The sequence below is a fragment of the Populus nigra genome, chromosome 1 (genome assembly GCF_951802175.1).
Source record: "Populus nigra chromosome 1, ddPopNigr1.1, whole genome shotgun sequence".
Taxonomy (NCBI): Eukaryota; Viridiplantae; Streptophyta; class Magnoliopsida; order Malpighiales; family Salicaceae; genus Populus; species Populus nigra.
In genome coordinates, this window is record NC_084852.1 from 1806697 (window position 1) to 1832013 (window position 25317).

At 31.2% G+C, this 25317-nt stretch overlaps 2 protein-coding genes and 1 long non-coding RNA gene across 5 annotated transcripts; 1 reads left to right on the forward strand and 2 right to left on the reverse strand.

Moving 5' to 3' along the window:
* Positions 1 to 4173: 4173 nt before the first annotated feature.
* On the reverse strand, positions 4174 to 9894 carry LOC133700911 (probable aquaporin NIP5-1). The gene is made up of 4 exons (XM_062124644.1): positions 9101 to 9894; positions 6181 to 6600; positions 6017 to 6078; positions 4174 to 4771 (listed from the first exon to the last, which is right to left on the reverse strand). Exons 1-4 carry the CDS (start codon positions 9320 to 9322, stop codon positions 4576 to 4578), a joined length of 900 nt encoding a protein of 299 aa, XP_061980628.1. The 5' UTR covers positions 9323 to 9894; the 3' UTR covers positions 4174 to 4575.
* A 10383-nt stretch (positions 9895 to 20277) lies between these two features.
* On the reverse strand, positions 20278 to 23953 carry LOC133670591 (protein FATTY ACID EXPORT 4, chloroplastic-like). Of its 2 annotated transcripts, none has more exons than XM_062091127.1 (4): positions 23623 to 23953; positions 23447 to 23511; positions 20630 to 20717; positions 20278 to 20498 (listed from the first exon to the last, which is right to left on the reverse strand). In XM_062091127.1, exons 1-4 carry the CDS (start codon positions 23855 to 23857, stop codon positions 20374 to 20376), a joined length of 513 nt encoding a protein of 170 aa, XP_061947111.1. In that variant the 5' UTR covers positions 23858 to 23953; the 3' UTR covers positions 20278 to 20373. The 2 variants fall into 2 exon arrangements, with proteins under 2 accessions (XP_061947111.1, XP_061947103.1); XM_062091119.1 differs by having other exon boundaries at positions 23608 to 23952.
* LOC133670603 (uncharacterized) lies at positions 20485 to 23761 on the forward strand. 2 transcript variants are annotated; one of them, XR_009834113.1, is made up of 3 exons: positions 20485 to 20730; positions 21439 to 21512; positions 23610 to 23761. It is a non-coding gene; the product is annotated as an uncharacterized LOC133670603 (long non-coding RNA). The 2 variants fall into 2 exon arrangements; XR_009834112.1 differs by lacking the exon at positions 23610 to 23761 and adding an exon at positions 21733 to 23007.
* Positions 23954 to 25317: the final 1364 nt, after the last annotated feature.

The following is a 25317-nucleotide window of genomic DNA, read 5'->3' on the forward strand; positions in this document are numbered from 1 at the left end:
GTTAAGGGCATAATCTTCAGGGGCGGGGGCCTGAGGCAACCTTTCTCCCCCCAAAATTCACTAATAGTAGTGGGGGAGGTAATTCTCCTGCGGGGAGAACTACTCTCCCCCCACTAGAGGTGGATGTTGAGGTTCCACCCCTTCAGTTCTGGGCCCAGTCTGATAGACCATTGTCCCCTATTTTTTACCTTGGTCTCAGGTTGAAACCTTCCTCCCTGTTTCTAAGGACAAATCTAACTTTTTTCGGTTCAATTTTTATTTAAAGTAAAGAAGAAGAAAAAAGCTTTTAGTGGAAAATACCTAGAATGACAATTTCTTCCCAAATTAAAACAAAATTGGCTTGGGTTTTTTCAACAAAACTGCTTTTCAAAAATTACAGAAAGTGGAAGTAAAAGAAAAAATGATTAGGGTTATAAAGGAAACAACTTTTCACCATCGTCGTTGGATGAATGACCTTTCATATCATCTCAGATATCTAGAAGTCTATTCAATTGTTGCGTTGAATGCACGCTGCTGTTTTGATTCCTAATAGACATTAATGAAAATAGGTCACCTAGTCATCTTTTTCAAATAAAGACTAGACACATGACCATAAAGAATCCCAATAGTTTTACAAGGATAGATCTTATAGGAAAGGTAAAAGGTCTCTTATTAATGGAACAAACAACTTAAGTAAAAAAGCTTTCACTAAAGTTAATAACCTTTCAAAATCTTTGCATATTAAATACGTAGAGATTTAGGGAGCACTGATGGATTAATATGTTTTATACATGTTAATTTTGCCTAAAATTTATGTTTTAAAAGCACCAAAAGCAGGGTGATAACCCAACATTCTTAGGCCCAGCTATGAGCTAAGCCCCGGTACTTGTTGGTCGTGAGTTGTCAGACCCAACATTCTTGGGTTCAGCTACGCGCTAAACCCAAGTACATGTGAGTATAAAAAAATATCATTCTTAACATTCTCGGGCTCAATTATAGTTGAGCTCAAGTACTTGTTGATTTGGCAGGCTACCAGACCCGATATTCTTAGGCTTAACATCTCATCGAGTCTAGATGGATGTGAAACTGATGACCTTTCTAGGCATCCTATTAGGCCACGAGACTCCGCTTGTTTTTTATTGTGACTCTTAACATAAAATGTTAAGGTTAGTATACTCATCTCTCTATATTTTCAAATGTGTAAAAGTTTTCAAAAGAACTTGCTACTTATCCTTCATTAATAATGTGTAAAAGATATTTATTCATCGTTAATGTTATCAGGTCAAGATGACACTCTAATCCCTCCTATCTATAAAAGGACAGGATTTATGAACAATAAAAACCCTATGAATCCTTCAAAGAAAAAAAATTATCAATCTCTTTTCTTGACTGCATATTTATTTTCAAAGTCTCTCTCTAAAATATCATATTGTCTTTTCTGTCAAAAAAATACTTAATTAAGTTCCAAAGAGTCCTTAAATCTAATAAAAATAGCTTTTTTTTTCTAGGTATCAGCCACCTTGACCTACTAGGTACCATATATCAATTACCAACCATCTTGGCTAGGAAAAGTAAAACAAATTGCTTAAATAAAAAAATTAACCAATTATATAATACATATACCTTGCTCCTAAACTATTTGAATTTCTAGGACATCTTCATAAGTCAATCTCAATTCCACCATTTTCATCTTTGTTTTTTGTCGTACCTCAGTGAATATTGTAGTGGACCCTGAAATATATTCTGAAAAATTAAAATCACTATTTAGTAATTAGTAATTAGGGGAAACTAGAGATCATAAAATTATTATTATTAAATATTTTTTTTTCAGAGATATCACTAAAAAAAAATATTAAGATTTTCACAATGTAAAAAAATCAATATACAATAAATTTAAACACACAAATAATAAAAATATTTATTCAGGTTCGAAATTAACATCAGGTGGAAAACACTAGAAATCACCGGAAAATACCACTAGTCCATGTAGTGCTGGAGAGAACCTGCAATTAGATGGTGGTTTCCTGCCGCGAGTCTGGAGAGAAGGCTGGTGCTTGGAGGCGGTAGTGCTGGTCTCGGGTTAAGTGAAAATGATGTCTGCGGGTTTTTGAGAGGTTCTGTGTTGATGAATGCTCCGTCTGAGTGGAGGCTGACTTGGGAGAGGTGATTTTGGTTCGGTCTGGGGTAAAATCCGGGACTGCTGCAGCTATTGGAAATTAGTAAGTGTTTTGGTTCACGGCTAGGGAGGCTCGAAGGGAGGGTGATTTTGGGTTCGTTGATCTTGGGGGATTGATTTGAAGAAATCAATTTGGGCTTGATTGGCGGAATTTGAAGCCGGAATCTTGGGATTGGGGGGCTGAAATTTGGCTTGCTGAAGATGTGTAATAGAATAAATGGGCTTAAAGAGCTATAATTTAGAAGTTTGTAATCTCTGGTTTAATTGCTTGTAATTGCTGGATTTTGGGGTTTAATTAGACTATCAATTAAAAATAATTGGATTGAAATGGGATTGATTTGGGTCTTAATTGTATTAAATCAGTTTAATTGGAATAAATTGAACTGAATTGATTGGATTAAAAAAATAGAACCGAAATGAAATTATTTGATCTTTCCAATTTCAATTTAGTCCTTAGTTTCCTAAAATCCTTTAATCTCATTTCTCTTTTAGATTGTGTACTTAATTGAATCAATTTATTACAAAATTATCCTTGGTGTTTCCACTCTTAGTCAAATTAAATCCAATTAAGCCATTCTCTTCAATTTTCTTTTCAATTCAAACCTCAATTATGACTAAAAAATTATCAAACCTCACTTTTGCCTATGATGCTCCATTATCAATCCAATTTCAAACCCATCTATTTTTTGTATTTCTTTATTTTTTTTGTATTTTTACATTTTGCATTTTTTTATGATTTTCAAGATGTTTCACACATAAAAATTAAATAAAAATAAAGAAAAATAACAAAATGATCAAGATAGCTAAAATTATTGAAAAGACATAATTTTTTAAAAAATATATGAAAAAAAGGGGTAAAAAAACACTCTTGAACATAGAAATAGTTGCAAAATTCCACATTATTAATTTGGCCTCCCCCACCCGAAATCTATTCCATAACCATCAAACCCATAAAAAAGTCTTAATTGACGTAGAGCTTCTGTCGATTCTTTGTTTTATTTTTTTTTTTCATAAATTAGAGACTATATTATAAAACATGAGTGCATTACAAACAAAAATAAAATTAGCAAAACTAGAGTGCATTCAGCCCCCAAAAAGGCCAAATAACACTAAATTAGTATAGAGCAGCAGTAGATTTTTTAAACAAGGCCTCTTAATTATTTTTAAATTAATAAGGATAGAATTTTATTTTTTATTTTTCAAGCACCATGAAATCACTAAATCATATATATTTTCTTTTATATATATATATATAGTAATTAAGACCAGCTATACTGAACCTCACCAATGTAGATTAGAACACTCAATTGGCATGTAGTGGGGTGGGACTTTCCTTGCATGCATGCAAATTGCACACGAGTAAAGTACTTCGTTCTTTTGCTTCCAGCTTGGCGAGCAGAGGGCTGGTATACATAATAAATTACACTACGCCATATTTGCTCATGTGTCTATACATAAGAGAGCACTCTAAATCATTTTATGCCACATTTAAATGATACAAGTTTATAAATTAATTGTAAAACATTTTATATTAATTAACCAGTTATTCTATAAAATGTTTTAAAAAAAATTTGGAAAACCATTTACCCAAAATAAATATCCCCCTAGCTAATTTCTTTTAATGGTGAATGTCAAAAAATCATCTCAACGCAATAGTCTAAATCGTTAGATGAGATCTCATAATATGATTTATATTATTTTTTAATACATGTGAAAATCCTTTGAACTTGAAATTTGCATAGACTCATATTATACCTTGTGTTTAATTTTTATCACGCAAATAGAAATGGTGAGATTAAAACTCTAATTGTGCTATGATACCATGTTAAAAACCATCTCAATTTAATAGTTTAAACGGTTAAGTAAAACTTTAGAATATAATTTATATTATTCTAATACCTAATAATCTATATATATCACACCTTTTAACATTTTGCTCCACACCATTTGTCCATTTTCTTAAGATGATCCATTCGCACGTCCTTATTAACCAGACATGGGCAGAAATGAAGGCACAGTGAGCAATAAGCAAAGATGAATACTTACAATCTTCGCAAGTTCATTTTATATATGTTTTGGGTATTACACATAACAATTCTAACGAGAAATGACAAAGACAGATTATTGTGAGATATCTTTCTCGCCCAGGAAATCAGATCTCACAAAATAAGTTCTACATCAAGCACAATACTGCATCTATATACTGCATCTATATATATATAAAAATGATGACCGGAGAGATGATACTCACCGCTCCAAGTGCACCACATAATTCAACCACACTGTAGGGCGTGGACTTTGAGTCACGTCACCTTCTTATTTTCACAAACTGTCGAAGATATTAACAGTGCAATGTATCATGCTGTCCCACACCATCAATAGTAGCAGAACCCCACATACAATATCTTGCATGATCTCTCCTAGCGTCGGAAGCTCCTGACTTGACGGGGTGGATCAGCCTCTTCCTCCCGGAGCTTCACAGCCGTGTAGGTGCCAGCACCAGCTAGGGCTCCTAGTGTAGGTGCCACCAGATAAATCCACATTTCTTTGTAGGTTCCTGCTGCTACTGCTGGTCCCAAAGTCCTCACTGGATTCATTGAACCACCACTTGATGGCCTGCCCACGTCAAAAAGAATATAATTACTGATGATCTCTATCTTCCTTCACCAAAGCATTATTATAGTAAAATCACTAATTTTTTATTAAAAAATTGTTTAGTTCTGATGTATCACTCAATAAAAAAATGCGAAAGTAGCACGTAAACTTAAAACTTAGCATAATTCGATGAGTTGATATAAAAATTTAGTTTAGCTAATTTGAAGATTGATCTTATCAAAACCTGGCCGAGTCAACTTCATATATATATTTTTTTAAATAACATTGATTTATTTAAAAACTAACAGTAAGCTTAATCAAAAAAACTCGCAATTCAATCCAGATATTAGATCGGTCTAGACCAGGCTGTATCTAATAACTATACTATGTGAAAACTTCTCTTTGATCTATTATTGTGAGAGATGGACTCGTGGGTAAATGATGGAAAACGATACAACAGGACAGGAAAAGTATGTCTGCTAGCCAAACATGTTTTAATATCTACCAGATGATATATATCATCTGGTTAGCTTATTATGTTTTGTTTTGTTCTTCGGGTATTTTTGTTTTCATGTTTTAAAAATATTTTTATTTTTATTAATATTTTTAAATTATTTTAATGTGTTGATATCAAAATTAATTTTTAAAAATAAAAAAATATTATTTATATATATTTTCAAGTAAATTTTTTAAAAAAAAACACAAACACGTAGCTACTACAGCAATCCCATACACCCCGTAATCTTCATCTAGCAAGCTATACCTGCACCTCACAATTTCTTCTCTAGATTTATTGAACTCCCTAGCGAATGTGGTGTCATGTTGGCCAATCTGCTTTATTGAAGGGTGGTGCTACCAGATAGGACAGTTTAGGCTCTTTCCTACTATATTATTGAAGGGTGGCCCCTGTATTATTAGCAAGATGACAATCTGCCACTGCAAATAATTTTGAAAATGCTAGATAGGTCTTTGGGTAGAATTTTGGGTGCATTTTTCAACTTGCATTTATTCTCTTAAACTCCAATCTATTTCAATTAATTAGATATTTTCAAAAATAGGTATAAAAGGTTTTTAAAAAACACATGATCAAGGGATATAATTTAAAAAGAAACTAGAGAAAAAATCAAAGCATAAATAGCCTAAAAGAAATTTCAAGCTATGCTAAGGACATTTTTGTTTTACACTCTTCCAGAAATCATCTAAAAACTACAAAAACAAATCAATGAATGACTAAAGAAAGAAGAGATCGACTAGAGTTTTACCCACCCTGCAACAAGAATGTTCAGCATAACCGTAGCTCCAACTGCTATTCCTGCCAACTCTCCCACCTGTCCATTAAAGAGATAACATGTAAGCTGACATAGATATCTGTGGGCGAGTATGCTCATGCAGAATGCCGATAAGCTGCAACTTATGGGTAAAAAGCTTACAGCACGAGTGTCCGTGGCGACGGCAGTGACAACAAACAGGAGATTGAAAGTGATGAGGAACTCGAGTGCAAAAGCTTGGCCAGTGCTCACAGATGGAACAGTAACGCCACCAGACATGAAGGGATGGAAGACTCCTTTAAGAGCAAAAGAAGCACAGATGGAGGCTGACACTTGTGCTGCAATGTAGGCAGGAACTTGCACCCAAGGGAAGTGGCGTAGAGCTGCAAAGGCAATGGTGAGTGATGGGTTCAAATGAGCTCCAGAAATGTGCCCAGTTGATAGGATTATGATCATCACTGCTAGTCCTGCACAAGCTGCATTTCCAATCAATGTTTCTGCATTATTATACTTTTGGTTCACTATTGGTCCTGCTGTTGCTGCAAATATCAGGATGAAGGTTCCCACAAATTCTGCTCCGAGCTGCATTGAACCAAAATCAATGATGAACTTAAAAATCTCTAATTTTCTAAAACTCAACAACACATATTTAAACAATGCCTGCAATCAATTTTTAATCTTCAAATAATCTACAAGTACTGTTGGAATCAATGATGTTTTGTTAATCATACTTTATGATGAAAGGCAACCAGTTCAATACACTGTGAACTATTTTATTCTTTCATTTCAATCCTAATTAATTTCTTGAATAATGTCTCAACTATTTGCTGGTATATTAATTAAACGCTTGATACCCACTTGGAATCAATCATCAATTGTTGATATTATTTGTAAAATTCATTTGGAATGAATATAACAGGATTGATTATCATGAATCATTTAAAATAATTTGAGAAAACAAAAGGGTGCTTAATAATTTAGCTACAATGAATTGGCTCTATATAAAACCAAATGATTTAAGTGTGTGTTAAGAATTTTGCATGATGTTTTTTAAAAGTATTTTTTATTTAAGAATATATTAAAATAATTTATTTATTATTTTAATTTTTAATATTGACATATTAAAATCATCAAAAATCATTAAAAAATATTAATTTAATATTTTTTCAAGTAAAATATATTTTTAAAACATTATAAAAAAACAAAAAATATCATCCTCTCGAATACTATAGAAAGGTCATTAATTTCAATCCTACTTTTCTAATGTTTGATTAGCTAATTTTTAATATTAGCATATCAAAATCATCAAAAATCATTGAAAAATATTAATTTAATATTTTTTCAAAGTAAAATATATTTTTAAAACATTATAAAAAAACAAAAACTATCATACTCTCGAATACTATAGAAAGGTCATTAATTCCAATCCTACTTTTCTAATGTTTGATTAGCTAATTTTTAATATTAGCATATCAAAATCATCAAAAATCATTGAAAAATATTAATTTAATATTTTTTCAAGTAAAATATATTTTTAAAACATTATAAAAAAACAAAAACTATCATACTTTAGAATACTATAGAAAGGTCATTAATTCCAATCCTACTTTTCTAATGTTTGATTAGTTAATTTTTAATATTAGCATATCAAAATCATAAAAAATCATTAAAACCAAATGATTAAGTGTGTTAAGAATTACAATGCATGATGTTCTTTAAAAGTATTTTTTATTTAAGAATATATTAAAATAATTTATTTATTATTTTAATTTTTAATATTAGCAAATCAAAATCATCAAAAATTACTAAAAATTATTAATTTAATATTTTTTTTAAATATATAAAAATAAAATAAAATAAAAACTATCATACTCACGAATACCATAGAAAGGTCATTAATCCCAATCTTACTTTTCTAATGTTTGATTAGCTTGTTCTCAAGAGACAGATAGACATCTTATCTTGTAGCACATGATGATGTTACTCCAAACCATACTCTATTCAGCAGGTAAGATGATTTCAAAATTATAATTTATTTTGTTATATTCTATGGTCCTCAACTATATTTTCAACTTCCAGGACTATATATTAATTCCATTCATTTTTTTTAATTTTTTTTTGCCTTTTGGAAAGTTGTCAAAACAAAAATTACTCATATTTATCCTTTTTCACCCATGTCACCTGTTTTATTTCCAGCCACAAACTTAAGGTACTACAGAAAAATTATCAGAATAAATCTAGAACACAAATCCCCCGACCTCATCTTAGTTTAATTTTCTGATATTATTTAGTTTGAAAACCATATTTAACTTACCAAAACGATCATGCAACCTGATCACCCAGTGGTCATGAAGACAAATCAAGAAATTTTATGGGCCTGATTTCACCATAATTTTTCAAAGGGTGGTGTAAGATGGTACCACACCGGAAAAATGCATGTCATAACAATTTCCCATGCAATTAAATTAAATTAAATTTGAAGTTTTGAGCTTCGCTATGATTAATAATTCTTTAAGGGTGTGCTTGAGTTGAAAAAAAAATCAATTTTTTTAGAATATTTTTAGATAATTTTAATAAGAATCTGGAAAACGTAAATATATTCTTATAAAAATACTTGCATCGTGATATTAATTCATATACACCTAAAATTTATTCAACAAGGTTTGACTTGTGAATGGTAATAATAATTAAAAAAACAAAAACCCTACTTGACAGGCCATCACATGCATCCAGACTTACGGCCACCAACTCGGCTTTTCACCGACGGCCCACAAACTTAGACTTTAGAATTTGGGTGGTTACTAGCCTGTCGGAGGCTGATAATTGGGTGCGTGCTTACGCTTTTTCATCACTCTCTTGTGGCATCAAATCAATGAGGCCCTTTGGTAAAAACAAAATGCAAAATCTATGGATAAAAATACAATCTCTCACCGCCCGGAATATTAAACATTATGATAATTTAGTGTGTTTTTGACATCAAGATAGTAAAACCATAAAAAGAACATCGATACAAAAAAATAATTTAAAAAGCTTGAACTGCCGGAATATCACTCAATTTTAAGTGACAGGGAGAAGAGATTACCTTACGAGTAAGAGAAACATCAGGAGCAGGAAAATCAAGGAAGCAAGTGTGGGGTTGACCCCAAGTTGGAGCAGTGACAGGCAAGCACTTGCATTTCGGCATTATTTTTCTATCTGAATAGGAGAGCGAGTCCACTCTTAGCCCTGTAAAAAGTGGCCCTCCTGGTGTCCCCGGCGTATTCGGTGCCGACACCGCCGGCGTTCCAGCTTCTGACTCTGGCATTCTCCTCTTTCAAACTTTTTTTCCTCTTGGTTTTTGATTATAAGTTGCTAGGACGATCAACAACTCTATAGATCTCCTAGTATGGAAACATAATAAATCTCTACAACTATTTTTTTTTTTTTTTGGGTTTTTTTGGGTAATGATGGAAATAAAGAAGGAAACACAGTTACATGCTTTACTGGTTTTTATAAAATTTCTTCTAAGGAATAGGAGAAGGGAGGCAAGCTCTATGCATAGACAAAACTTGAAAATCTTCTCTCTCTCTCTCTCTTTTTTTTTCTTTTTTGGTGGGTTTTTCTGGGAATGCAAAAGCCTACATGCTTTGAATGTTTTTATAAGGGTCTGGCTAAGTAAGAACGATGATTAATACAGACCTATCCAGCTTCAAAACTACAGCAAAGCAAGCTCTATAGCACAGACCATACAGAGAAGGTGAAGAAGAAGAGGTAGAGAAGAAGAAACAAGAGGGAAGAAGAGATTGGGATTCAACGAGGAATCAAGGCAAGGAGGTTGATAAGAGAGTGAGTGAATGTCTGTGCCAAATATTAATGCTATGTCGACTTTTTATACACAATTCGAGGCTCCCACGAAGTGTAAGAACAAAACAGTACATATTTTATCAAGAAGAAGTCAAATGCACGGCTCATAATCCTTTAACTGTTCTTCTCACTGCAACACTTGATGGCGAACACCACATACGTTAAAAGTTACTGTTTGTTTTTCTGGTTTAAAATTATTTTATATACTGATATAAAAATAATTTTTAAAAAATATAAAATATATTATTGTAATATATTTTTAAATAAAAAACATTTTCAGAAAAAAAAAACTATATTCCAACTGAAACATATGCTCGAAGTACCTCTCAGATGATGCTCTGTCATGGCATCTTTTTGCTCAGAATAATTCAAAAGAAAACGAACCATCCTTGCTTCTCCTCAATAATAAACCACAAAATTACAAAAACCCCATTATTTTAATGAACTTTCGTACGTGAAGGCATCTGGTCATAAATATAATCATTAATTTCTCGATCGACAGATACAAATATGAAAGCATGTAAAGCAAGAGAGAGGGGCTCGTTCTGAGTTCAAGAGAAGAAATCAATCTTCAAGGTTAAGGTGTATTTTAACCAATTTTGTATACCGGGAATAAATTGTTTGCTATTAATCAGGTTATTCTAGTAGGTTTTTTTCTTTTTTCTTTTTTAAATAATTCAAATTAAAAATGAATAAAATTTAACTAGCAGAAAGGAAGATAAAAGGAAATCATTTTAATTTAAATTATTCAAAAAAACTTTATAATATAATTTGTAGTATATTTTTTTTACGAGTGAAAGATTTTGAGATTAAAATTTGTAAAGATTTATTAATATTTTGTGATTAATTTTGTTTAATTTAATCACAAAAAATATAAATAAAATTCATGATTTTGATAATGTTAATAAAAACATTTTAATTTAAAAAATTAAATTTACTCCATTGAATACAGTTTTAGAGTATGATTTATATTATATGCAATTATAGTTTATTTTTAGTTGCGCATTACACTTTAGTCTATTTTATATATAATTATGCATAATGGATCATTTGACCCACAAAGAACCACTCCGGAATGTACCTCAACTTTATTAAGGTTTAATTAGTTGTTCTTTTGTTCTACTAATCTATTATAACCCTGCACTTTACACTTTATTTTCTTATTTTAATGTTTCTTTTTAAAAAAAAACTCTTTGGAATCTGTTTGCTGTTTTTTTTTTCCTTAGCACCCTTATTTTTATATTTCAATCTATTTTTAAAAATATTTTTTATTAATTGATGTTTTAATATAATAATAATACAAATAAATTTACAAAATTATTTTTATATATTTTTAATTAAAAAATAATTTTTAAAAAACACTTTCCCAATTTTTTTCTGCCTTTTTTAAAAAAAAATTCATGTCATAATGGCTCTATACTACTAATCTTTTAGAGATTCAAGTCCAGGAACCTGCAGCCTCAGGAAAAAGAAAAAAGAAGTAATTTACTTATTTGAATTGGTGGTTGGAGTCTTTTAATTATTTACTAGTTAGTGCACTCATGTTTATGAATATGATTTCACGGTAATCTTTAATGGCAATAAAAAAAAGAAAATGACAAGTAATATAAATGTATTTATCATCTTCTCTTTTGTATCTACAAAATTTATTTATTGAAATTAATAACAAATAATAGAAATTGAAATAGATATAAAACTGAGTGAATAAAATAAAAAAAATATTATGTAAGGTCAGACATATTAGAAGTATTATTTCAAAATAATTATTTTTTTATAAAATAAATCTTATTTGTATAAAATAAAAACAAATCTTTAAAAAATAAATAAAAAACAAAACATTTAAAAGAAAAAAAAACTACTATAAAAAAAGCTTGTAAAACTCATGGCCTAAGTCACGAGACCGGGATAAATTGATAGAAAAGAGATTGAAGATCATAACTACAAAACCAATTTTTTTATAAACAAAATAATGTAGAATGATAAAACTGTAAAGGAAAATGATGAAAATAAGGATCCCTAGTTGTATTAACTCTTGAAACTCGTGACCCGTAACATCAGATCGGAAGCATAACAAATGAAAAAACCATGAATCTCAATCCTGAAAAAATCAAACGTTGAATGATGAAATCAAGAAAAAAATCAATCACACATTAAATTGTAATTAAAATAATGAGGCTAAAAATAAAAATAAAAATAAAAAATAAATTATAGGGCATAAAAAATAAATTGAAGGGTTAAATTGAAAAAAAAACTTTCACAAAAAAAAAGAAAAATCAAAAGAATGAGAGCTAAATTGAAAAAAATTAAAACAACTTTCCTGTGTTTGTTTATCATTACAAAAGTTGGTCAACGAAAAACACTTTCCAGTCAACGGAAAACATTTTCCAATCAAAGAAAAATTTGGCTTGGTTTCCAGGAAAGTGTTTTCCTGGAAAATTTGAGTGGAAAACACTTTCCGGAAGTTGTGAAAAATTTAAAAATGTCATATTATTTGCTGATTATATCAAATTTGGTCTTCAAACTTTTGATTGTTATATATATTTTGTTTTGAATATTTATTTGTCAATTTCATCTCTTAAAATTTAATTTTTATATTAATTTTGGTCCTCATTTTTATAATTGTTATTTGCTTTTTCATTATCAATTTTTTTATTGAAATTTTTTATGTATCAAATTTGGTCTTCATTCTTTTGATTGTTACTTATTTTATTTGAAATAATTTATGAAATGTTAATTATTATTATTTTAATTTCTTCATCTTTTATTTTTTTATTTTTTAGATTTGATCTCTATTATTTTGATTATTATTTATTTTATTTGAGATAATTTATGAAATTATTTTTTTTTCAATTTCATTCTCATTCAACTTTTTAATTTGTAAAATTTGTTCCTCGTTATTTTAATACACTTTAGAAAAATAAAACATTAATAAGTTATTTTCCAACTCATTTTCCATGACATAACCAAACACTGGAAAATATTTTCCAACTTATTTTTCATTACACTACCAAACATCATAAAATAATTCACTTTTCTGGAATTCACTTTTCAAAAGAAAATAACTTTCCAGCAAACAAACGAGACCTAAAAGAAAAGAAGGCAGGCATGCATTTTCTTTAGAAGAGAGAGAAAAGAAGGAAGAAAAAAAAGAAACGACCATCGGCGACAAACCACCCATCATCCACCATCACGCGCCACACTGGAAGAAATAAGACGTGGTGGTGCTTTTAAGGACAGAACAAAAAGCCAGATTTTGACCACATATCGATATCAGATGCATAACCCCAAAGGGCGCAAACGCCATCTACGCGCCATCAATTTTTCAGAATTAAAAATTAAAAAAATCAACATAAGAATACCGAAATGCCCCTCATAATCTTGGAAATGACAAATAAATCCTTGTGAAATGACAAAAACACCCTTATATGCATACCTTATCTTTTATAAGGACAAAGACGTATTTTTATTGTAGCCTAAAAAGGCAAAAACAAAAAATATGATTGGTCAACAATTTTAGGTTTTTTAACCTAGAGGACAAAGAAATTTGTTAATTTCAAGTGTAAAAGCTTAATGTCATTATATAAAAAATCTAGAAAAGACTTGGATATCCTAAAATAATCTTATAATGAGTAATGAATCAATAAAAAAAATGAAATTACTCCCGACAGCTAAACTAAGACTCTAATTTTCTCCACTCAGGAGCAAAATAGTAACAATCCATAATGATTTGTCAGCACAACTACAGTGAAATTGCCAGAGTTTATGGTAATAGCTTGAAACGTTCTTGTCTAGATTGCACATGACCATTGAACTTTTGCAACTAGCCAAAATGGTTCTACTTGGGATCAGTATTTCAGAGAAAAGGAAGCTGCAGGACAATGTTAACCACATATATCTTAGCCATGTTTTGTGAATTATTGTATAAATAAAGCCAATGCTGTGAAGTCTCCATGAAAAAGCACAAGCTGCTGCTTTGGCATATCCTCCCTGTGTTTTTCTTCTTCTTTTTTATGTGATATATACAGCTTGCGTTATAATGATTTTGTGACATTTTCAGGTTTAAAAAAGATTTAATTCTTATTTTTAATATATGAAAGTTGATTAAAAATATTATAACCTGAAAACTGTAAGCCAGGTGGTGATTGATTATTATGTGGTGGTGATTCTTTGGGTTAATTATATAGAAAAAGAAACCAATAATTAATTCTAATATATTTTATTTCCACCACCAGCTTCAATTATTTAAAATTATCTTTTAGGTTTCTTCAAAGTCCAAGGGTCTAAGTTCAAATAATTCACTCCTTCATCAAGTTGACCATACTAACAAATTTCAATTATATTATAATTTTATTTTATTTTCTCTTGGAATTTAAGTTGGCGGATGCTGGCTTGAAGATATAACTCTTTTATTAATGGTTGATTATTTGTGCAGAAACACTAAAATACTAAAAATTAATAATTAAAACATTGTTTGTTTTCGTGTTTCAAAAACATTTTTGAAAAAAATTAAAATTTTTTATTTTTTTCTTTACTTTAAATTAATATTTTTTTTAATGTTTTCATATCATTTTGATGCGCTAATATAAAAAATAATTTTAAAAAAAAATATCATTTTGATATATTTCCAAATAAAAAACACTTTGAAAAGTAACCGCAACCACTTCTAAACAGGTAATCTGTTGAAATTGTCAAGTGCACGCAAAGGCACCCTTACTAGTTGGAGTCTTAGTTTAACCTAGGCGTGGTGATGAGTAACTCCATATCTTACGTGGATTATCTATCATCTCATGGCATGAATGAAAAATTTGACAATATTATATAAATTATATTTTAATAAAAAAATGTCAACAATTTAAGTTACCGAATAATCACGAGTTTAATTTTTTTAATAATCGAACAATAACGAGTTTAAGTTTTAAATAACATCACTTTTATTTTAATCATTTTAAGTATTGATATTAAACCTAGATGTTTAATAATCGAACAATAACGAGTTTAAATTTTAAATCACATCACTTTTATTCTAATCATTTTAAGTATTAATATTAAACCTAGATTTAGTGACAAGTGATTCCATGTTAAATGTTGATCATCCAACATCCCATGTCATGAATAAAGTTAAGGATTGCATTGGTTTATGTTAGAGAATATTATATAAATTATATTTTAAAGTTTTATAAATTAAAATTTTCAATTTAAATATTTATATTAACATATGTACGATTACGTAATAATTTGCTCTTAACTAAAGGAGTTCAATAATTGAAAAGGAAAATTCTAAAATATACTCTTATAACAATTTTTAAGCAGAAAATGTTGTAAAATAAGATACAATGGACATAAACAAACTATAACTTGAGACGTGTACAAATACTGTCCTTAAGAATATTTTCTCAACACAAGATTATCATTCAGGATCTAACAAGTTCTTCCTCTAAAGATGAGGGTTAGAGAAACAATGACCAAAATAGAAAAAAAATATCAGCAAGCTTTGCAAACAAAAACAAAATACCATCGTTTTTTCAAACCTACTTTGCTTGTAAGAGTGCATGGTATATATAGACTACTAATATGTAACAGTTAGGTAGAAAATAAATTAAAAATTAAAGAGTTGTTACAATAGTTAAAAAAATTAAAGAGTTATTGTTTAAAAAAGAGTTGTTAAGACTTTGTGCTATTAGAAAATTAATTTCAACAAAAGTATTTTTGGCCTTTCACCGTTTCCAGACCCATGTTTGCATTGGGTTAGGTTGATTGTCAAACCTAAGTATTTTGAGCTGGCAAGTTTTCCAAACCCATATTACCTTGGGTTTGACATAATAACCAAACCCAAGTATTTTGAATCTAGCATGTTTGTCAAACCTATATTTTTTTTGGTCTGGCATGATTGTGAAATCGAAGTTATATAAACACTAAATAAAAAAAGAACCTTTTGAAATAGTCTTTATTATTTACAACAATCCCCCACATATTTCAAAAGAGTTTTGGAATATATATATATATATATATATATATATATATATAGAGAGAGAGAGAGAGAGAGAGAGAGAGAGAGAGACACACACACACACACACTTGCTGGATTTATATCTAAAGAGTGTAATGCATCTAAACTGGTGTCTTTTGGACTATGAACCAAATCATATAAAAAATGAAATTTAACTTACAAAATTATTAGTGAAATTTTTAATTTCTATGAACCAAAAATTCTTCTTGTAAGTTAGGTATCTCACCAATCATGCCCTACTCCACACTAATATATATAATTCCATCAAGTGTTCATTGAAATTTGAACGATATTCATAAGGTTGTAGTTCATCCTCTCTTTAATTGCAGACTAGCATTATTTTCATATCATATAAAAGGACTTATTTTATAATGCTACATAATCACAAATGACTTTGTTATTACCTATATGAACCTAATTAATGGGATCTCCAATCATATAAGTTGGGTTACCATCATTTTGATTTCTCACTTAAGCATTAGTCACATTCCCCTTAATGTTTCTAATATTATCTTTCTACCAAATGGTTTAGTTAAAGAATTAGCCATATTCATTTTTGACTTCACATAATCAATTGAAATAATTTCATTTTATAACAGCTGCTTTACTACATCATATCTTAATCAAATATGTCAATTTTTACCATTGAAAGATTTATTCTTAGCAATGACTATTGTCGCTTGGCAATCATAATGCATGGATATAGAAGGTGTTGGTTTTATTCCCAATGGAATGTCAGTTAAAAATTCCTCAACCAATTAGCTTCATTTCCTACTGATTCCAAAGCTACAAATTCTGACTCCATGGTTGATCAAGCGATCAAACTTTACTTGGATGATTTTCAAGACACTACACCACCACCAAAAATAAAGATATTGCCACTAGTGGATTTAATCTCATCTGAATCTAAAATTCAGTTAGTATCGTTGTATCCTTCTAATACATCTATGATACCTCTAAAATATTTCATTAGTCGAACTATTGTCACTTAATGCTCATAATTAGAATTTTGTGTATATCTACTTAATATCTACAAATAACGTATGTTATATCAAGTCGAGTGAAGTTCATCAAATGCATCAGACTTCCAATAATTCGAGCATACTCAAGTTAAGTAGCAGCTTCATCTTTATATTTTTTTAATTGAGTGTTAGCATCATAAGGAGTACTTATAGGTGTCACATCAAAATGACCAAATTTTTTGAGAAGTTTCTCTACATAATGTTCTTATGTTAACATAATACTTTTGTCCCTTCTTATAATTTTAATACCCAATATCACACTAGCTTCACTCATATCTTTCATATCAAATTTAGAGGCTAAGAAACGTTTAGTGCTATGCACAACATTCATGCTAGTACCAAAAACAAGCATATTATCTACATATAAACTAATGATCATATATTCATTGTCAATAGACTTAGTATACACACATTTATCCACATTAACTGAAGAAAAACCATCACTTAAAACAACTTGATCAAATTTCTCATATCATTGTTAAGGAGCTTGCTTAAAGTCATATAAAGACTTTGGTATGTTCGTCAGACTCATATTATCTTGGGTCTAGCATGATAGTCAAACTCAAGTATTTTGAATATGACATGTTCACCAAACCTATATTTTCTTTGGTTTAACATGATTGTCAAACCGAAGTATTTTGTGTCTATCGAGGTCATCAGACCCATATCAAGATTCACTATATAAACACTAAATAAAATTTTTTTTGAAATAATCTTTATTACTTACAACACAAAAAGCATTGAAATCTTAAGAATTCTATGTGTAACTACAGATGATATGAAAAGCTATACATTTAAGTAAAGATGTTAAACAAATCCATCGAGAAACCAGAATTCAAGTTCATCATCAAACAAAAGTAATCCTATACAAGTTTTTACTTCATTTATAATAGGCTGGTTGATGCACATTTAAAGCAAAGGTAAAGACAATCCAGGCATTTTGCATTTTATCTTTATTTTAAAACTTGTGCATTGCATCGTCAATCTTTGGCAATGTTGCAAGAAAAAATAATTGCTTTAGCCATTGATAGCCATAGACAGAAAGAGAACACATCAAGTCGAGCACCACAAGTTAATAAAAAGCACTAATTTCTTTCAAGAATGATTAGATGGGCTAGGCCCTTTTTCTTTGTTAGTGTTCGAGTGAATTATTGCCACTTAATATGTAATTAGCAAACTCTCAATTGTGTTAAGATTCCTCCACCACTCACAAAAGGGTTCTTTTAAGTAATCTTATTACTTTCATTAACATGATTTAGAATACTTGGTTACGGAATCTACAACCACCTTCTTTAGAGTTTATTTATTTTTGCGGCCAACCGCGCGGTCGACACGCGGTTAGCAACATTCACAAACACACACTTAGTTCTCTTGATTAATGCGCTTAGCTAACTTAGCCACAACAAACAAGTATATCTTTGTACAAATCACTTGTATTGATTAGGAAATTCTGCCCCGTGCTCCTTTTATCCTCTGTGTTTTCTTGGTTGGGTATGGAAAACAAGATACCTCCATCAACAAGTAACTAGATTCTTCCATTAGCAGAAATCTTTCCTTGAAAAAAAAAAGTTGCACAGAAGAAATGGATGTTTCAATACATAGCACTTGTGGACAAAATGTAGTGGAGGGCCTTTCTGGGGGAGGCCTTGAATGATGAAAGTTGAAACTAGATAAAGCCATCAGGATCTCTCTCATCATCTATAGTTCCTTTCCCTTCTGTTCTCCATTGTGATTTGCTCTTTCAATCGTAGTCGACACTCGAAAGAACACGAACCTCTTTTTCTTCATACCAATGCTAATGTTTTGTTTGAACGGTTCCCCATTGTACAAGGAAGAAAACAAACCCCAACTTCCTCTCCTAGACAAAAGGGAAGAATCCTTGCATTTTCTTCTTTATGAAAAGCACTTTTTGCATAACCCCACATTCTCTACATTTATCAAGTGCTTCAAGTTAATAAGAAGAAAAGTATACACCTTTAATCTTATTTTTTGGCATAATTCTGTCCTAGCCCCCACCGACTATCAAATTTGAGATCAGAAACTCTTGGGTGCAAAAGTTGTTGAGGATTGCGCACCATAATGATTGCATGTGGGAAACACCGAAGTGGTTTGACCATCAAGTATACTTAAATTCCTTCCAAGCTTTAATGGGGTTTTGTGTGGAGGAAACTAAGATGTGTTTGTTGAGTAGAAGATACACCACATCATTCTTTCTGTTCCTTTTCTTTTCAAGTGTCCATGGACACTGCCACCCTACCAACTTTATACCAGTGCCAACCCTAATCATGAACCAAGCAACACCAACAGTATCTCACTAGAAGCTTCGGTCCAGTACTTCAAATGAATGGATGAGTTTCACAAAGACAAGATACCAGTGTCTCACAGACATGGATTTCCTTCCACTTTCTGTGTCCTTGTTTTGCTAGCGTGGGATGCATCTTATTTGACTTGGGAATAGTAACGAGACAAAAATGCAGGCACTGATCACTAACACAAATCCCTTTTGGCCAGATCCTGTCAAATCCGCACTTACATTGTCAAGCACACATATCCTGGCATTCACCGCAAATAAAGCTATGATAGCTCATTACTATTACAACCGACAAGAAAAAATACAAGATAGCTCATGGCTATCACCTAAAAGCAAAAGACTGAGCTCTCTTTCATATGGATTTTGGTATTTAACTGGGAACAGCATGTTTTATTCCAATCCATAACCATTAGAGAGAGGATCGGCATTAAACTTAAACAGGAGTGCAAATGCAGTGAAACTACACAAACCCTGATTTAGAGATTTAAATTATTTTGAGGCTCACATTAAGTTGGCTTTACATATTGCTTGAATATTCATTTTATTTTGATAAAAAAAAGTTTGAATTTTTTCCATGGGGAATCACAATATTGCTTGCTGTTTATATGCAGTAGGATCTGGTCAAGTCCATCACAAAAAAAGTATTAAACGTAAGAATTACTCATCACCATATACATGCAGATGATCTGCTAAAAAGTTAAGTTGCTAAATTATATTCAAGTAACTTGCTTAATTAAGGAATAACCTGATAAGAACATCAGATTCTAGATCAACTCAGAACACAAATTTAGATTAAAGACACCTCTTATAAACTTTTACTGTGCCGATCCATTTTTGTTCTTCAACAACTTGCACTCTATTTTTGTGCCTTTAGTCGGCTTAGTATTTCTGGCAATTGTAATGACTTCTTTATCTCTTCATTTAAAAATAAACAAGATTATTTTGATCCGATGGGGGCAAATTGCATCCTTTCTTTTTTTAAAAGACTTTGACTTAGATCATAACACAAATATATATTCAGTACAACACGGTATGACTTATGGCTTTTTTCAAATATAAAAGAAAGTAAGTCGAAATTAGGTTGGATCTTACATAGATCATCAAAACTTTATTGAGGCATATTTAGGGAAGGTACACAAGCTCATACACTAGAATGACAAAGGAGAAATTGACTAAACAAGGTCAGTAATCAGACTATCCTGTAAATAGGCTGCAATAAACACAGCCAGTGCACAGATAGATAGACCTAGCAGAAGACCAGAAGGAATCAGTTTTTGGGTAGCTGCCAATCGTATTCCTGAATAGTAGAAGAAAAAAGGAAGGAAAAGGAGGCAATAGAAACCGTCAAATTCTCAAATTATGACGTGCATACTAAATAGGAGCCAACAACAAGATATCTAGGACATAGTGAACAAATAAAAGACATACCAAACACAGAAGAGAATAGGAAGGCTGATACAAACCCGAGGGAATCACCAATAGCTTTTGTCTCTGGAGCTTGCATCAGAAAGTAAGCCTACATGGAAAAGGTAAGCCTGGTTATCAATTTAATTGCACAAACTTCTTCTTTTTTATCAGGAACCAGATATCTCAGGGGGGGAAATAAACTTCAGATTATTAGTTTCACTGTTTATGCCTATTTAGCATTCAAAATATGACCACCTCCAACTTGTGTTTACACAAGTTCATGTGTGACTGCATACACATGCACACATGCCCCACGTTTCTGAAGAACAATCTAGTATTGCTGATTCACTATAAATGGTTTGAACCACCTTCAGCCTAGTCATAATGTATTATGAATAGTCCAGTACTAATAATTCTTAATAGAGTTTCGAGGTACTGGAAATATTGATTTCGGAAAGTTCGTTTCAGGTCTAAATTTGTAGATTTTTGTTTTGTTTTTCCTTTTCCTTGGAATGGCAAATAAATCCATTAGCCAAAAAAGAGCAGATGGCTAACACTTACACAGGATAAAGCATTAAGCATAAAAGGTAACAGCAATAATAAGCTAAATACAACTGACACTAAAACCTTAAAATAGTAAACTAGAGATTTAAGAAGATAAAGGAAACTAGCATGCCAAGTTCACAATCCCTTTACGCAACAGCAACGTCATCTTTGAGCAAAGCTGTGACAGCAACATCATAAGCACTCAAAGAGAGCCCATGTAAGTTTGCTCTGCCATATTATTTGATAACGGTAGCCATTCTAATTCTGCACCTAATCTTCTGCAGAACCAAAAGCAGAAATAAAATCCATCTCTGCAAAGCTATAACAGCAACAACATATGCACTCAAATAGACACAAGGTATGTTTGCACTACAACCTCATTTGATAACAGTGACCATAGAATGCATCGAATATTCTGCGGAATCAAATCTGAATATGGCACTTATAGAGAATAGCTACTGTGCTTGAAGTGCTCCCAACTCTAGCAGTCAAATGATTCATTCTAATACTGAAGATTATAAATCATTGAATGAGCGACAGTTGCCCTAACGAACCTCCCAGTTTCTCTCCATGTTTAGCATACATAATCCCATCAAGAGTGTCGCAACAACACCAAAAAGGTACTCAATGCTGCAAGATTTCTTGCCCAGTTAAATTCAACGGACCAATCACTGACCCCGTCAACTCCAGACACACTACTGATTTGGAGAAAGTTTCCAACTTCTTTTGATTAGCATGCAATCCCATACAAGTTTAGACCAATCTAAAACTTTTCCATTCATCTTCATTAACATCCCTCAAGAACAATTGCAGAAAACTTCCCATCTCAAGTTGATTAATATTTGATGATTCCATATACAGTCCATTATGTTTCAACCAAGTTCTCAGATTTGGCAGGAAGAGAGTTTGAATTCATAGTTACCTAGAACTTGGTACATTGTGGGTTGTAGTATGATTACAGGGGACAGCACACACCACTTAGCATCGTAGGTTTAACATGAAGGGAAGGCTTAGTTGGTTCAGTATCTGAAATGGTGGTATCTTTAGAGTGCTCATTGGGGTCGCTTATTGTTTTTTATCCGTGAAATCAATAAGATGCCCCTGGAAAGGCAAGTAAAACTATAAAAGAAGCATCCATTCTTCTTTCCTTCATCCAACACCTTTGGGCATGTATAACACCTATATTATAAATTGGGTGGTCAATTTTGGCAGTGCAGTCCATAATTCAGAACAGAGACTAAGATTTGCAGTTCCGAGTCATCAAGGGTATAACGAACATACCTTGTCTCCACATAGGATCGAGAATGGGGTCAGAAGGATTAAAAACTGTTAATTCATATAGAGCTATCGAGCTGGCCCAACCCAGCAACCAAAGCTGTATGCATTCTATGGACAGCCAGCAAACGACCGGTATCATTCAATACGGCGGTATGAACACGATACCAAGGCAAACCCATGGAATACCCTCTTATCAACGAAAGATAGACACTATGTAACTTTATTGCACTGGAAAAAACTATGTTATGGACCTTCCTTTTTCAGTGGATTATCTCGGAAATGTGGTCAGAAATCCATAATAGAGTCCGACTACAACGACCGAATTGATTATCTTCATGCATAAAGATACTAGATTACCTTGTATAAAAGATTTCAAAATCATCACAAACCTCCTTTTTTCTTTTCGATTGCGATTTCTGGATTATTATATGATGATTTTGAATCTTTCCATATATATAGCAATAGAATATAGAAATAGAAACAATAGACTAGAAACGACATCTCTTATGTCAATGACACCAAAGAAAGGGGATATTAAATGAATGGAATTGGGATATGGATGGAATATAATGAAATAGAGCCACTTTGAGGTTTCCTATGAAATGAGGCATGGAACGAAGGGGGCTAGCGACCTCACCAACTATTCCAATCATTAATATAAATGAGTGCTAATAAACCCTTTTGCTATAAACATGAAGAAGAAGCCTATGCGGGTGCCATTGAGTCCAGAGTTAACAATGTGCTTTGCCCATCATCACTAACATGAGAAATACCCCAGCTTTATCTCTGAGCTTTCAAATGAACAAACTATCATAAGGAATCTTAAAACCAACAAACACTCTTTTGAAGTTCAGAATACGAACTATCAAGCAGTCAAGTAGATGACAAGCCTGCCAATAAGCCATTGGTATAGTAGCCAAGGAGTGCTCAAGGCTGACTCCTGATGCATCAAAAAGTTCTCACCAAACTTTAACTAAATAAAGCAACGATGATTAAAATTTAAGCAAAACTTACCGTTCCCATGAGAGCAGCCCCTGTCAACCCTCCAAAGAGCGACCCTTTGCTTCCTGATTTACTGACTTCATTCACAAAAATGCAAACTTTATAAGACAAACAAAGGTAAGGAAATAAAGGCCCAAAAAAGAAAAAAGATGAGATTTTCATTTTTTTTTTACAGGCAAAGAGACCACCGCCAAGAAGAATGACACCATACGCAGCAGAGGTTACGGGAGCAATATCTGCCAACTGACATTTGCAGCCAAGACTTCTTCCTCTGGAAAAAGAAGTAGCAATGGAATTGGATCTTCTCCTATTCCTCAAACAAGAAAAGGAAGAGAAACCCAACAAAGCAGTTGAGTTTATGTGTTTGCTGTAACTATTCAATGTGGGGAATTTCGTAGGAATCAGTAAAAAGGAGCAAGACATTATCACTTTGTTGTAAGCTGCAACTCTCTCACTGTCTGTCTTTATGCTTACTACGACTCTCTAACCTGGTTAATGGAACTGGCTAAAGAACTGTGAATTTATTTTATTTTATTTTATTTTATTTTATTCAATTTGGGCTTGGGCTTAGTCCGGTTATAAATTGTAATGCTGATTTTGAGTTCAGCTTGATTTAGTTTCTCTGGATATAATTTCCCTTTTAAAAGCATGTAAAAACGGGCCAAAGGCCCACTCTCTTTTGATCGGTAAATAGCCCAATTTTCAAATATGTTTAGAATGCTAAAATAGCCCAGTGAATGGTGGAACCGGATAATAGCCCAATGCAGTGTTATTAAACTTCCGATAAGTCAAAACCTAGGCTTTGATCCAAGCTATGTCTGAAATTAAAGCAGGTAGAGGTTGATTTGGTATGTTCTTGTTGACTCAATTGACCCTGTCATTACCCTATTAAAATTTAATTTAATTTTTTTTACATGTTATTTTTAAAAAAATATTTATAAATTAATTCAGGTTACTTAAAATCAAACCTTAATCTCAGTGAAGATGATGAAGGTTTAATAATTTTGCTTACAGCTATTAATAGAAATGAATCGTTTAATATACTATTTTAATTTAAAAAAATAAACTATTTAATAAATCTTTAAAAATGATTTTGCATAGGCACAATTATATGCAAGAGGATTAGAATCGAAGTTCAGAAGTGGGCATGGCTCTATTTCTCTAACCTATAGATTTTTTATATGATTATTTTGTTTCAACAAGTGCTATGTCAAATAAATTAGAAGTAAGAGATTAGAAAATTCAAAGATCTTCTCGGTACAAATGATCTGACAATTAATTAATGAGTTTAATTAATTCAATGATTAATTTTTTAAGTATTTTTTATTTAAAAATATATTTTTAATTTTTAAAAATTATTTTTGATCTGAAAATATTTTTTAAAAAATTATATTTTAATATTTTCAAATCTTAAAAATAAACAGAAATTTCATGTCGGGAGTGTTGCACAATCTTAAGTTGGGATAGGTGCAGAGCAGCATCATGGGCTATCCGTCACTCTTCGAATGTGTTTGGTGCTGAAGTTGTTGTTATGATTATGATTTTAAAAAAATTATTTTATAAAAGATATTTTTAATCGAGTTTGATTTAAAAAAATATATGTTTGGTTAAAACTATGGTTGAAATTAAAGTTGAATAAAAAATAGTTTAATGTGTTTGGTTAAAAAAATATTTTTCAAATTGAGATTATAAAATAATTAAAAAATATTTTTAATTTAAATATTGTAGATTTAACTATTATTATTACATCATTAAATAAATAATATTGATATCAAATTTTTTTTATTATTCCATTAAACTATATGCAATGTCATCACATATGAAAATATATCCAACAATGACTATATTTTTCATGGTTTCTTAAACACATAAAAACAAAAACT

Bases quoted from the DNA above. Each gene is read 5' to 3' on its own strand.
- LOC133700911 (XM_062124644.1), bottom strand. From the start codon at position 9,322: ATGCCAGAGTCAGAAGCTGGAACGCCGGCGGTGTCGGCACCGAATACG. The intron at 6,601-9,100 runs GTAATCTCTTCT...GGTTCAATGCAG, and splicing joins ATGTTTCTCTTACTCGTAAG to CTCGGAGCAGAATTTGTGGG. The intron at 4,772-6,016 runs GTGGGTAAAACT...TGACGTGGGCAG, and splicing joins CTGAACATTCTTGTTGCAGG to GCCATCAAGTGGTGGTTCAA.
- LOC133670591 (XM_062091119.1), bottom strand. From the start codon at position 23,857: ATGTCTTGCTCCTTTTTACTGATTCCTACGAAATTCCCCACATTGAAT. The intron at 23,512-23,607 runs GTAAAAAAAAAA...TTGTGAATGAAG, and splicing joins TGGCGGTGGTCTCTTTGCCT to TCAGTAAATCAGGAAGCAAA. The intron at 20,499-20,629 runs GTATGTCTTTTA...TCTACTATTCAG, and splicing joins CCTATTCTCTTCTGTGTTTG to GAATACGATTGGCAGCTACC.